This window comes from Pteropus vampyrus, unplaced genomic scaffold, assembly GCF_000151845.1.
Source record: "Pteropus vampyrus isolate Shadow unplaced genomic scaffold, Pvam_2.0 Scaffold35, whole genome shotgun sequence".
Lineage (NCBI taxonomy): Eukaryota > Metazoa > Chordata > Mammalia > Chiroptera > Pteropodidae > Pteropus > Pteropus vampyrus.
Genome location: NW_011888816.1, coordinates 5,838,800 through 5,851,879, shown reverse-complemented (window position 1 = coordinate 5,851,879; position 13,080 = coordinate 5,838,800). Strand labels below are relative to the sequence as shown.

Below are 13,080 nucleotides of genomic sequence, written 5' to 3'. Positions count from 1 at the left end.
GGGCCTGTGGCTCAGAGTAATTGATGATGGATTTGGTGGACAGTGAAATCTTGAAGTTAGCAGAATAGCAGTAAGTTCTTCTGGATAGCTTAGCAGCTGGACTAGCATAAGACATTATCACATATAAATCTCTGGGATCTGGCAGGCCATGCTTGGTCCTTGCCACTGTGGCTTTAAAATCTAATTTGGAAAGTGCCTAGTACTCAGAAAATTTCAAGTACCTTGAAGGTGAACAATTTAGGCAAAATATCTTAGAGAGCATACAATAGATATGAGAACATGTTCCAGCATAATGTAAACTTACTCTAATAGACAGGCAGAAATGGGAATGGTTGGAGAGCCTTTGCTAAATGCCTACTGTGTGTCAAACACTGTGCTATCAATTTTATATACATATTCTAACAGCCCAGTGAAATAGGCCTGGGTTGAAGCCATCTGCATTGCTATCTCCACAAAAGAGTATAGTGTGCAGCATTTCCAAAACTTATGTAATTGTAGTACTTTTTATCTTAAGATATATATTGCTACATAACACATTACCCCAAAACTTAGTTTAAAAGCAACATTTATTAGCTCACCGTTTCTGTGAGTCAGGTATTCAGGCACAGCTTACCTGGGTCCTCTGTTTCAGGGTCTCATGAGGCTATACAAGGGCTGGGGTCTCATCTGGAGGCTCAGCTGGGGAAGTGTCTACTTCCAAGTTCACTTTCATGGTTGTTGGCAGGATTCAGTTCCATGAGTGTTGTTGGGTTGAGAGCCTTAGTTCTTTGCCACATGGACCTCTACCACCTGGCACCTTGCTTTATCAAACCCAGCAAGAGAGTTGGCTAGGCAGGATGGAAGCCACTATGTTATCATGATAGTGACATCTCATTGCCTTGGCAGTATTCCATGGGTTAGAAGCAAGGCACAAGTTTTACCCACACTCAAAGGGAGGGGATCACACAGGGGTGTGAACACCAGGAGATCATTGGGGACAATCACAGAGGCCACTTACTTTGGAAAATGCTGCCATATTCATTTCTGTTCACTGGATCTCCAGAAAACTGTAACTGAATTAATGGAGAATCAATATGGATGAAGTGGATTCACATGAAGGTAAGGGAAGAAACTTTAGTTTAGAAGTATGACCACTGAGTAAGGGGTTTAAGTAAAATATATCACTTGTTTTGATGAGTAAAGACTCTTCCATTAAACTTAACTGTCCTAAAACTAGGTTCACCTTTCGCAACTTGAAGGAAACCAGAAGGAAGCACTACTATATAATAGCAGACAGCAGACATATGGTATTTGTTTCTCTGAGACATTCTTAAAGTGTGTTCCTTGAACCAGGAGTATTGGCATCACCCTTGAGCTTTTTAGAAATGCAAATTCATGGGCCACATCCTAAGCTACTGAATGGGAATCTTTGGGCATGGAGCCTGGGGAAACAAGTTTAACAAGCTGTTAAACAGGTGATTCTTATGCATATTAAAATTCTAGAACCATTGCCCTGAGAGTATTATCTAGGGAAGAGTTAGATAAATTCGTGGATGACAGATAAGCATATTTGAATTTAGTATACTAAATTTATAAGTATGACTTGAATTTAGTGTTAGGGGTTCTCCAGTATCAAGGAGTTTTTACATTTTAAAAAAAGTTATGAAAACACAGCCATTACTAATATTTTCTGCCTGGCTGAGACTCCATGTCCTACTCTATCTGCTAAGACATGATTTCTCAGTCTTTAGGCAAAGCTGTAAGACTTCTCAAAGCTAGAAAGCTTTAGAAAATCCCTTGCAGATAAAGGGTGGGTGTTATGGCTGGTTGTGATGGCAAGGCCTCAGAGACAAAAATAGGAAAGCATCTGGAGCAAATGAAAGCTTCAGCTGTTATCAAAAGATAACAGTCACAATCATCTCTGTTCAAAACAGAGAAGATCCCATCAGCAGAACCTTTTTGTGTTAGGTGATATGTTAACAAGATCCCTGAACAGCTACTTTGTGCCAGAAGTTTCCTTCAAAAATACTAAACTCCTTTTATTTTGGAACATCACATAGTCTTTGTCACTGTTGGTCTCAATGGAAAGTCAGATATTTTTGAATGTTTTGCACTTTGAAAAAATTTAATGTATCATTTTCTGAGTGTAAAAATAACACTTATTCACGAAGACACCTTAGAAAAGACAAAAACAATACAAAAAAGATAAAAACTACCCATCCCACCAACCAGAAATATCTGCTGAAAATATTTTTTTATTTTCTTGTTGTTGTTGTCTTTCTTGTTGTTGTTTTTGATTTACATGGATATAATCATAATGTACCAATTCTAAGGTGCATTTTCTTTTTCTTATATTTTAGCATCTCTAAAATGGACTTGTTTCTTACAGATGATATGACAAGAATTGTGTTACAGTTTAATGAGAAGCATTTTTCCTTTTTTAGTTGAACTGAAGCTTAAAAATGGTGATGTCTTAAATGTGATGAAATACAGAAAACACAATTTTATATTCTGCTTTTTTCATGTCACATAATTTTTTTGTTTTGTTTTATTTTGAATTTTTATGAGTTTATTTGAGCCAAAGTAACAACATATGCTGAGGAGCAAGATCTCAAATGCTCCCTGTGTGACATTATTAACCTAAAAATTTCACTATGGACATAGACTTTTCAAAAATATTTTCATGTTCATGTCTTAAATTCTGCTTGTGACAGAAAGTAATCTTCTGCAACCGTGATGTCCATTCTTATACAGAGATTTGTAATGACAGCAGGATCTGCTCTTTTATCCCTATTCCGGTCAGCTTCTACCGGGGTTCCTCTTTGAAGCTGATTGAAGTGTTGCGTGTTTCTCCATATATGCATAACTCTGGATGGAGTGTCTGTAACAGATTCTGAGTCATTGACCTCCATAGAGGTTCATGACTGCCACCTTTGAGGGCTGGCTGCTGCAAAAGGAACTGTTCAGCCACTGCATACTGCTGAGTGCACGTGGTGTCTCCTGCTCCCGGAGTTGCAGCTGCAGAAAAGAGACAAAGTTTGTTTAGCTAGTGAGACTTTTTTTTTTACATTGCCATGATTCCTTAGATAAAATACTAAAAATGAAGTCTTTGAATGAATGAAAATACTAATTTCAACTATGAAGAAAAAATAATTTTATCTCTAGAAAGTATAGGATCATGTCATTTTTCATACAGAAGGTCTTTTCTTGTACAAGCAACCTTATCTTACAGGGTTTTAGATGTCTGTGATAGTTTCTTGTTTTAGTGTATAAATGTGTTTTAAATATAGAAACTGAGAGGAAAGATAGTGATATTATGGGAGAATATCTATGGTCAGTCTCATTCAACATCATGGAGAATACCACTACACTCTTGGTATTTTTCTCCAAGATAGGAAACTAAATGGTTCCTCAGCTTGACCCATTTTATGTTTTATTCTCTCTCCTCTGTTGAAATCACTAATGAACATCAGCAATATCAAAGTAGTTAGGGAGATCCACAGGCCATATGAGTGTTTTTCCACAACGTAGTAATTGACTTATGAGTAATTGATTTGACTACTGACTTGTTAATAGGAAGGTTGATAGCAGTCAGTCTTATTACTCTTTTGGGTCTCAGCCCTCCATAATTAGTATGTCCATTTTGTAAACTGTGAAAGGTTTGTATTACTTGGCCCCAGCATACTTTTTAGCTGTCCATCATGTTTACCACCTTCCTTCACCAAACTCCTATGGTTTGACTCATCAGTTTCTTGGGGGGATGTTGTTCCCTTTTGTTAACCAAGTCATCTTGTTTACTCTGCTTCCAGTGACCTCTCTCACCTTACAAACCTTTGCCTGTAGGCCTTCTAGACAGTATCAGATGTTTCTTTTAGACCTTTCTCTACATGAGCACTGTCCAGTAAAACTGTCTGCAATAATAGAAATGTTCTAAAATCTCCACTATCCCAGTAGAGCAGCCATGAGCCATATGTGGTTATTTGGCACTTGAAATGTATGGTGGCATGACTAAGGAACTGAATATTTAACTATTTAAATTTAGCTGCCTGTGGTTAGTGGCTCTTGTATTGGACAGAGCAGCTCTAGACCAGCTCCCATATAAAAGTAATTCTCTCTATGAACTTCCCCATTCAGAAGTAATTCTTTTTATGACCCCATATTGTATATCACTATATAATACTTAACATATACCATATTTTGTTTCTTACCCACTTTAAATTGCTTCCATTTTAATTTAACTTTTTGAGTAGATAATAGATTCACAGTTTAAAAGTCAGTAAAAGTTAAAAATAATGTAATAAAAAGTCTTCCACCTCAATTTTCTATTCATCATCTTTCTACCCCACCCCCAGAGGTAATCACTATCACTGGTTTCTTGAAAATCCTCCCCAGTGTCTTTTTTTTTTTTTTTTTTAGGTAAAAGCATACCATGCATGTTATTGCACACCTTGCTCTTTTAACTTAATGTAACTTAGAGTTTTTTCCATTTTCATGTATGGCTTCTTTATATTTTTGTTTTAAGCTTTATGGTAATCCATTGTATAGATGTACCATAAGTTATTTAACTGTTTTCCTGTTGATGGACAGATAGCCATTGCCAAACTTTTGCTAATATAAACTATCCTGTCATGAATAATTTCATCTTTTGCTTATGTGTAAGTCTCCTTGTAGGATAAATTCATACTTTCTCTACTTTCATTTTAGAATGGGTATTCTAGGAGGACGAGTCAGTGTTTTATTTATCTCTTGTCGTCTAATGTCTGCCATTGTATCTGACACATAATGGAAAGAACACACGTGTGTGTGTTTGCACATGAACCAGACCGTGTGTGTGTGTGTGTGTGTGTGTGTGTGTGTGTGTACATATACATACACACACACATACCTTTTTTTAGGCTAGAATTCAGTGATATGACCATATCCAACTTCAGGGGAGCCTGGAAAATATAGTTTAATTGTATACCCAAGAAAGAAAGAAAAGGAATTTTTATGACTAGCTAGCAATTTCTGTTATAGTCTTCTCTTCTGGCAATCGGTTATTTCTGTATACTTGTGACCAAAGGATTTTTTTTAAAAAGTCTCCATTGAAAAATGACTGTGGATTTTCTTACCAGTTTTCTTTCCCTAGAAACCTGATAAAAGTGGTATGTTAGCTGTTTTAGTAGGAAACATTGCTTATGGTGAAAACGGCCCCTGGTTGGTAAACTGTATGTGAACTGGGAGAACTGTGAATGCGCTCTCGTAGGTCTTTATAGCAACTAGGTGATCTTTGCCTTAGGGCTGAGTTTAACTGAGAAGTTTTATTGGGCTTTATTCCTGAAAACTTTTTTTCTTACTTATTGTCTGTAGTTTGGGGCCTAAAAACAGTTGGCTTTTCTAACCTTGTGAATCCTATTTCTTGTAACCTGTGCTTGAAAACCAGCTAGTGTTTTCCTGAGCTCATCACTTTCTTATACTCCTTGCTGAGGGCATCAGGTTAATAGCAACAGTTACTAACGTTTGCTTTTCCAATCTCTTCCCCAGAACCTATAGGTTTGGGAGGTCCTTGGGCTACTTTCCAAGTAGTTGCAGGCAGTTTTACCTAATGTTTTGTTGAGGCATAAGAGGATTTCAAACATTCCATATCCGTTTCCTTACTGCCCAAGGCTTGATCCCTAGGCTAACGCCCCAGGGTATTCATTCCATATATGTGTGTGTGCAGTAGCACATAGAAACAATAGGTAATGGCTCAGCACAATAGAATTTTATTTCTCGTCCCATAACAGTCACAAGTTGGGTTTTAGGTCAGCACAATAGCTTTCTTCCAGGTGCTCAGTCAGGGACTCAGGCTTCCTCTGTCTTGGGACTCTGCCATTCCCCAGGTTCACCATTATCTGAGTTCATCCAGCTGTAGGGGGATGACCATAGAGGGACATTCATGGGAGGTTTATTGGTCGATCAGTCACCTTTGTTTACTTCCTATTGGTTACAAGCCAATCTTAAGATTATATCTGGTTGCAAGGGAGCATGGGAAATGTAGTCTATCTGTGTGCCAGGAAGAGGAGAATGGATTTTGGTGGATAGCTCCAGTTTCTGCCCCAGTTGTGTTTTGTGTGTGTGTTTGTTTTGTTTCATTTTTATTCAGCTTATCGTGGTGACAGTGGTTAATATCTATACCAGTTGTCGATATCTAGGAAAAATAGTTAATAGATTGGTTCTTGTGCTGCAAAGGTAAGTGATCAGGTTTTTAAATCAGTTTGTGTTACTATGAGTCCATGTTTGGATTTTTGTTTTCGAATTTCTTTGGCAAAAAAAAAAAAGTTCTATTACATATTTGTATAAATGTATTCTGTTTTGTTTTTTTTTTTTCCCTCCTCCAGTCAACAAAACGGAATATTCCGATGCTCTTTGTCCGGGGAGATGGTGTTGTATTAGTTGCCCCTCCATTGAGAGTTGGCTGAAGCAAAGAATTTATCCTGTGTGGAAAATAGGAGACTTTGTATGGTTGCTTCTTTAAATGTAGAAGATATTCAAAAGAGAAACCAGAAATTTTGATATTAAGAAATGACCAAGGATTCTTCCACTCCTGAAATGAGTTGATTTGCTGATAACTCACCAGTTCTTAAGCTAAATGGCATTTTTATTTTTCTCCAACTCTTCCAATAATGGCATTTTTATTTTTCTCCAACTCTTCCAATAAATGTGATCACTAAGATTCAACACTCTTTTTCAAGAGTTGATTTGCTCCAATGCTTTTTCAGACAATTTGATTTTTTAAAATTTACATTAAATTTGATGTTTACTTCTTTGATTTTTTTTAATGCAGTCTCCTGTCTTGTGAATTCTTTAAAGTAATTGCACTTCTTACATTCACTTTATTTGTATACATGTAGTACATCTATTGGCACCATGTTGAGCCTTGGGAACTACAGTTTTGTCGGTATGCTTCTTTCGCTCAAGTTTTCTGCAGAGGCAGGTGTTTAAACCAACAATTGCAGGACAGTAAGATTAGTTCTGATAGAATAATGTATATATAGGATGCTATAAGAGCACAGAAGAGCACCTAAATCAGGAGGGAGGGGTGGAGGTGTATCATTGTAAACATTAACATTGCAGTGAAAGGTGAAGCATGATTTCTTTTACTTCCGTCTGGCCTGATTTATTTCTAAGGTGAGGCTTCAGTGGTTATATACCTATGTGGTTCAGCTTAGTCATATCTACCAATGCTGCAAATATTTTATGACTCAAAGAAACCGTTTTTCCATTCTTGGGTCATAGGCCATTAATGATGAGAGGTCTAAAATCACATCTCAGTGGCACAAAAAAACAGGAAGTGGCTGAAAGTAAAGCTATTTTTATTTCTAGCTTCAGTCAGTCAGCACTTAATGCTTGAAAGGTAATGGGGAAAGTATGTACAGGTGTTGCAGTCTCTAAAACTTTTTTAAGACAGGCCTTTCAACCTGACATCTATTAAGTTGGTTGTACCATTTTGAAATACAAAAAATTCAAGATGTGGATGGCTTGTCTTTAAACATGTTGAACGTGTGTTTGTTAATCCATTTTCCATCACAATATGCTAACATACACTTTTAAGCCGTGCAAGAAAGATGCTTTCAATAGACATTGTGTGGAGAGGTTTCGCTTTCGTTATTTATGGTACCTGTCTCTGCAAGTTAATGGAGAAGAGAAAAACAAGTATGGGCAAACTAATGGAGGTTTTATCTAATGTGACTATACAAGAGAGAACCTCCCTTCACTTCTGTTAGTCCCGCACTTTGTCCTTAGGCTTTAGTAGTCCCAGGAGGTGACCAATTAATAGCAATGTGTTTACTATTGAAAAAATGAGACGTGATTCTGGTGGTAGCAAATGGCCAATTCTTTGGATAACCCTTTCAGAGCAGTAGTCCTGCCTAAATGCTGCTGCTTCCGATACACAATTACCATCATTTTTGAACAAAATGCACCAGGCAAAAGCATTTTGTATACATAATCTTATTTACCACAACTCTATCCTATAAAATGAAGCTCTTTGAGGTTCAGTTGCTTGCCTGTGGTCAGAGCTAGTATGAGGCAGTAGGATATGAATCAGCTGGCCTCCAAACTGAGCGTGGCATGTGAGTCCTGTGGAGACTCTGGCTTCATCTAGTAAATTGGCTCCAGGTGGCCACCACAGCCGTGGCCTGACTGAACATCTGGCCGTCTTGCTCTACCACACCCTCCTGTTCTCTCCAGCATTGCATTTACTTTTTGTGGCTTCTGATAGCCATGCTTAATTCCTGGACGCTTGCTTTACTCCATTCTTGGTCATTTTTCTCCTAGAATTGATAGATTACGCTAGAACTTTGGGCTGTGAAGACTTATTTACACACATTTCTAAAAACCATGCACCTTAAAAGCTGGCACAGTTACTTGCATGTGCACATAAAACTCAGCTGCAACATACAAACTCAACTTCCTGGCTGCTAAGATATGGGAAAGGGGGCAAGAAAAGATTAACTAACTGCAGGATAACTGCATGGTACCAGATAGAGGGAAGGGAGGCAGTATGGATTTTGTGAGTCCCTTTGGAGCTCAGGCTACCTGCCTGGAAGGTTTGATCTGGGACTCATTCCACAAGAGGGGCAGCTCAAGCGGCATTCTGCCAGTCCTTCACATCAAGGCTTTCTCTATAGGTCTGCGGGGATGCTTTCAGGGCTTAAGTAGTCAGAGGGCCCTTGGGAACCATGCCTTGGACTTTGAAGCTGCACATCACTCAGCTGCAGCCAGCTGGATAACTCATAGTTATTGGATCTGGTGACTGGTGGTTTCTGCAAGTGTCACATAGCTCAAGAGGAGCTTTCCGACCATCTTTCTTTTGGAAGCCTCTCAAGCAGATACCATACCTGGATCTCTGTCTTGGCGGTTTCCTTAGAGATTGTTATAAATTGTCATTGCTTCCCCCAAAGAAAGATGGACAGACAAAATGTAGGACCACACTTTTGTTTTTGAGATAAAATGTGTCCAAGTTGAAACCCCAGTGACTTGAGCATCCTAAATTAAACTAAAATCATTAGTTACAAACACAATTTTCACACATATCAAATAATGATTTTTGAAGATCTCAAACTAAAGGTATCTTTCTGTACACTAAGGAACTGGTTTCACACACCCTTTTATTACATATATTACATATAATTGCCCACATTGCTTTTAGTCTGTAGTCAGAAGGGAAGGAATGTTCATTGTGTGAGCAATTGCCAGATGTGAGCAATGCTTACCTGCTTTGGGCTGGGAAAGTAACTGAAAATTCCAGAAGTCATTCTGGCAGGATCAAGAAGCTTGATTAATGTTTCTGTCACTCAGCTCTGCTGAACTATGTGGGTTTCATACTTGGGCAAGCCCTCCCTGGTAGCAGATCCAAGCTTACGACCTACCTGCCTGCCAACTGCAGTGGTCTCGTTTTCCTTGATTGGTTCCTGTGCCAGTTCATGGCTAGTTATTATGGCCATGAGAATGTAGGGCTCTGATGGACCAGGCCCGAGCCACCTGCCAATCCTGGAACTAAAAGCGGGATTCATCCCACTTCAGCCATATGGTCTGTGTTTGAAGAGAGGTAGTTCTCTAAAGGGAACCAGAGGAAAGGGTGGATAGGAGATGGAGATAGTGCCTATTATGTAAGAATAACGTGTAGTGTCTAATTTACAGAAAAACAAATCCTTTTGGTACTTAATTATTAGTAATTTCTTGGAATACACCTTAATGGAACATTGTTTTGAAGCCGTTGCTTTGGAATCAAGTAGGAGGCCCTGGAGCATCAGGGTAGATAGAGCTTAGATTTGTTCAATGACTGGGCTTGATGGTAGCTGGAGTCGGGGATTCCAGGCGGAGGACCTGCGACACAAGAGGATGTTAGTCTGAGAGTAGGTATTGGGGTTTTTGGAGCTCTGAGGAGGCCAGGATACTTGCATGATTTGAGGGAATAACACTGAGCTCTACCAGACAAGTTGCTGCTTATGAGCAGGGACAGTACTCACAACTGCTGGAATGGGTCTGGCCAAGAGTTTGTCCTCAGTAAAGGCTGAATAATTTAATTAAACCATAAGAACATCAGTGACAACGCCATGGACAACACCATGGACAAAAGAGGCAAATGGTATTCCCCCCGCACCCCCCAGCTTTATTGAGATATGATTGACAAAATTGTAAGATATTTAAAGTGCATCGTGGTGATTTTGATATACATTGTGAAAGGATTCCCGCCATCTAGTTAATACATCAGTCAACTCACATATTTCTCTCTCTCTCTCTCTCTCTTTTTTGATGATAACATTTAAGTTCTACTCTCTTAGCAATTCAATGATATAATAGTGTTGTAACTATAGTCACTATGTTGTCCATTAGATCCTCAGACTTAATTCATCTTATACCTGAAAGTTTGTACTCTTACTGATTTCTCCCCATTTCCCCCACTCTCCCTTTTCTACTTTCTATGAGTTTGACTTTTTTTTTTTCCCAGGTGAGGCAACCCTTGGTTGACCTCACATTGCAAGGACCTTGTCAGTTTACAATCCCTTTTTTTTTTTTTTTAATTTTTTTACACCTACTGCACCTGGTCTTCCTAGGTGGTCTCCCATGCAAGTACTAACCAGGCCTGACCCTGAGTTTGACTTTTTTTAAAAATCAAATTCCACATATAAGTGATATTCTGATTTATTTTACTTAGCATAATGCCCTCAAGTTTCATCCATGTTGTTGCAAATGGCAGTTCCTTCTTTCTCATGGCTGAGTAATACTCCCTTTTATTTATATACCACAACTTCATTATCATTCAAGGCAAATGGTACTGTCAAAGGTGACGTTTGCACATTATTTTCTAGATACTTGTGATGTCTTCCCACAAATAGACAATACTTTCCACTTTTTTTGCCCTTCTAGCTGTCTTGTCCCCATTACCATTTACCATTTACCGTATGGCAGCATATGCCAACTGTAGATAACTAGTTATCGATTTACATGGAAAGTTAACCCTAAGAAACGAGAAAGCCAATGTTAAATGTTTTAAATTCCTTTTAGATTCATTGCTCAATTTTAATACCTGGAGCATGTAGATTCTAATTTTCTTGGCTGCTTCTAGAAGCTTCTTGGATTTGGAAGCAACGTGCTTCACCATAGTTTCTGATATTGATTACTTCAGAGGAGTTTTTTTTCTTGGCTCTCATCCCACCCACCTACAGTGCTGTGGAGATCCAGGCTCTGGGTATTGACAGAACCCCCAGAGTTGCCCTTGGTGGTTTGGAAAACTGACCACAGATTCTGGAAGTGTGGTAGAGTCAGATAAACGGCTTCGAATCCTAGCTGTACCACAAATCAGCTGGGCAAATTACTTGTGCCCTAAGGTCAGCCGTAAGGATTGGAAAACATTTATGTAAGGAGCCTAGGACAGTACCTGGAATGTTACTGATACATCAGGGACACCAGGTTCAGAAGTCAGAAGTGGAGGCAATATTGGGAGGCCAGTCAGTTTGCTAAGGTTACTCATTCATCATATTCCAACTAGTCGTACTCTTTTTCTCCCCAGATAGTTTTCAGGAGGATCATGAATGTGAAATAATTTAATTCAATCGATTAAAAATGATCAAATGTTGGGAGTGGGAAAAAGAATGGCATAAATGATAGAGGCTCTGTTCATCCTTCTGGTGACCAAATCAAAGTGTGACAGAAACAAGGAGCAAACAACAAGGAAAAATTGCCTGGGATCTAGATGAACAAGCCAAACAGCTAGGGAAAAATCGAAGAAATCACCCTGCACTGGCAGAAGGTAGGACGGGGCGAGGACATGGGGCTGCCTGGTCCCGAGCAGCTGAGTGGGATGGAGGCTGTGGCAGCAGCAGCGGCAGATGACTCTTAAAGGGGCCGTGTTCGCCGGCAGACTTTCGCAGTGATGGACCTGCTTGCTTTGAGCAGTGCCAGTTTAGCTGCACTGCTAGGGGGCACCAGGGACTTACAGGGGGACAATGAGTTGTCAGAGTGAGGGCTGAGGTGAGATTTGCTCTGTACAGAGGTGCCATAGGTATCCATTGTTCCTTTGTTGAGCCCTCCCCTCTCCCAGCGTGCGGACTCAGCATGCTGTCGTATTGGAGACATCATCAAACTATGTAACAAAGGTCGCTCCGTCCAGAGGATTCCTTGAAACTCCGCCTCTCCCAACTCGTGGCCCCACCCAAGCCACATCCAGCTGTATCCTTGGCGAGAAGGTGCTCCTTGCTGAGCAGCACCTAGGCTCACACTGGTGGCAGCTGGCCTCGGTTTCTCTTTTGGCCTTTTGAGGCAACTATAAGCATAGCACCTGTGGATTGCTTGCTGAATCTTAACAGGTGGCCCCAGAGGGGTAGAGGCTTGGGCTAAATTTGGCCTGCAGCTGAACCCCTCTCAGGACTGTGCCACTGGATACCTACTTCACAAATCCATACTAATAAGACCAGGAGACTTAGGAGCTTTGCTAAGTCCATAGAAACAGACACAGAAAGGCAGCCAAAATGGGAAGACAAAGAAGCAGAAACCATATGAGAGGACAGAACAGAGATCCAGAAACAGTGGAGTCAAGCAATCTACCAGATGCAGAGTTCAAAACACTGGTTATAAAGATGCTCAATAAACTTATGGGAAGTGCAGATGAATTCAGTGAGAACGTCAACAAAGAGATAAAAAACATAAAAATAGAAGTGGAAATTATACAAGGGAACCAGTCTGAAATGAAGAACACATTATCTGAGATGAGAAATGTATTAAATGGAATAAACAAAGTGAATAAAGAAGAGGATCAAATGACCTGTATAGAGGATGGGAAAGCCAAGAACACTCAATCAGAATGGCAAGAAAAAAGAAGCCAAGACTATAATAATAATTTAAGGAGCCTATGGGGCACTATTAAAGGTAAAACGATCCATCTCATTGGCGTACCAGAAGGAAAACAAGATGTTGAACAGCTATTTGAAGAAATAATGATGGAAAACTTCCCTAACCTGGTGAAGGAAATAGACGTACAATCCCAGGAAGCTCAGAGTCCCAAAAACCAGGAACCCAAAGAGGCCCACAGCAAGACACATCATAATTAAAATGCCAAACGTTAAATACAAAGAGAGA

The 13,080-nt window shown here is 39.5% G+C and overlaps 1 protein-coding gene across 3 annotated transcripts in view; it reads left to right on the top strand.

Moving 5' to 3' along the window:
- LSM3 (LSM3 homolog, U6 small nuclear RNA and mRNA degradation associated) overlaps positions 1–6,683 on the top strand; it is a 17,201-nt gene extending 10,518 nt beyond the window's left edge. For 2 of the 3 annotated variants that reach the window (XM_011357423.2, XM_011357422.2), the window contains exon 4: positions 6,339–6,683. In XM_011357423.2, coding sequence (XP_011355725.1) covers positions 6,339–6,419 — 81 coding nt within the window. In that variant the 3' untranslated portion in view covers positions 6,420–6,683. Of the gene's footprint in view, positions 1–1,042; positions 1,097–6,338 lie in introns of those variants that run through there. The other variant, XM_023529081.1, reaches the window with a different exon arrangement.
- The last annotated feature ends 6,397 nt before the right edge of the window (positions 6,684–13,080 follow it).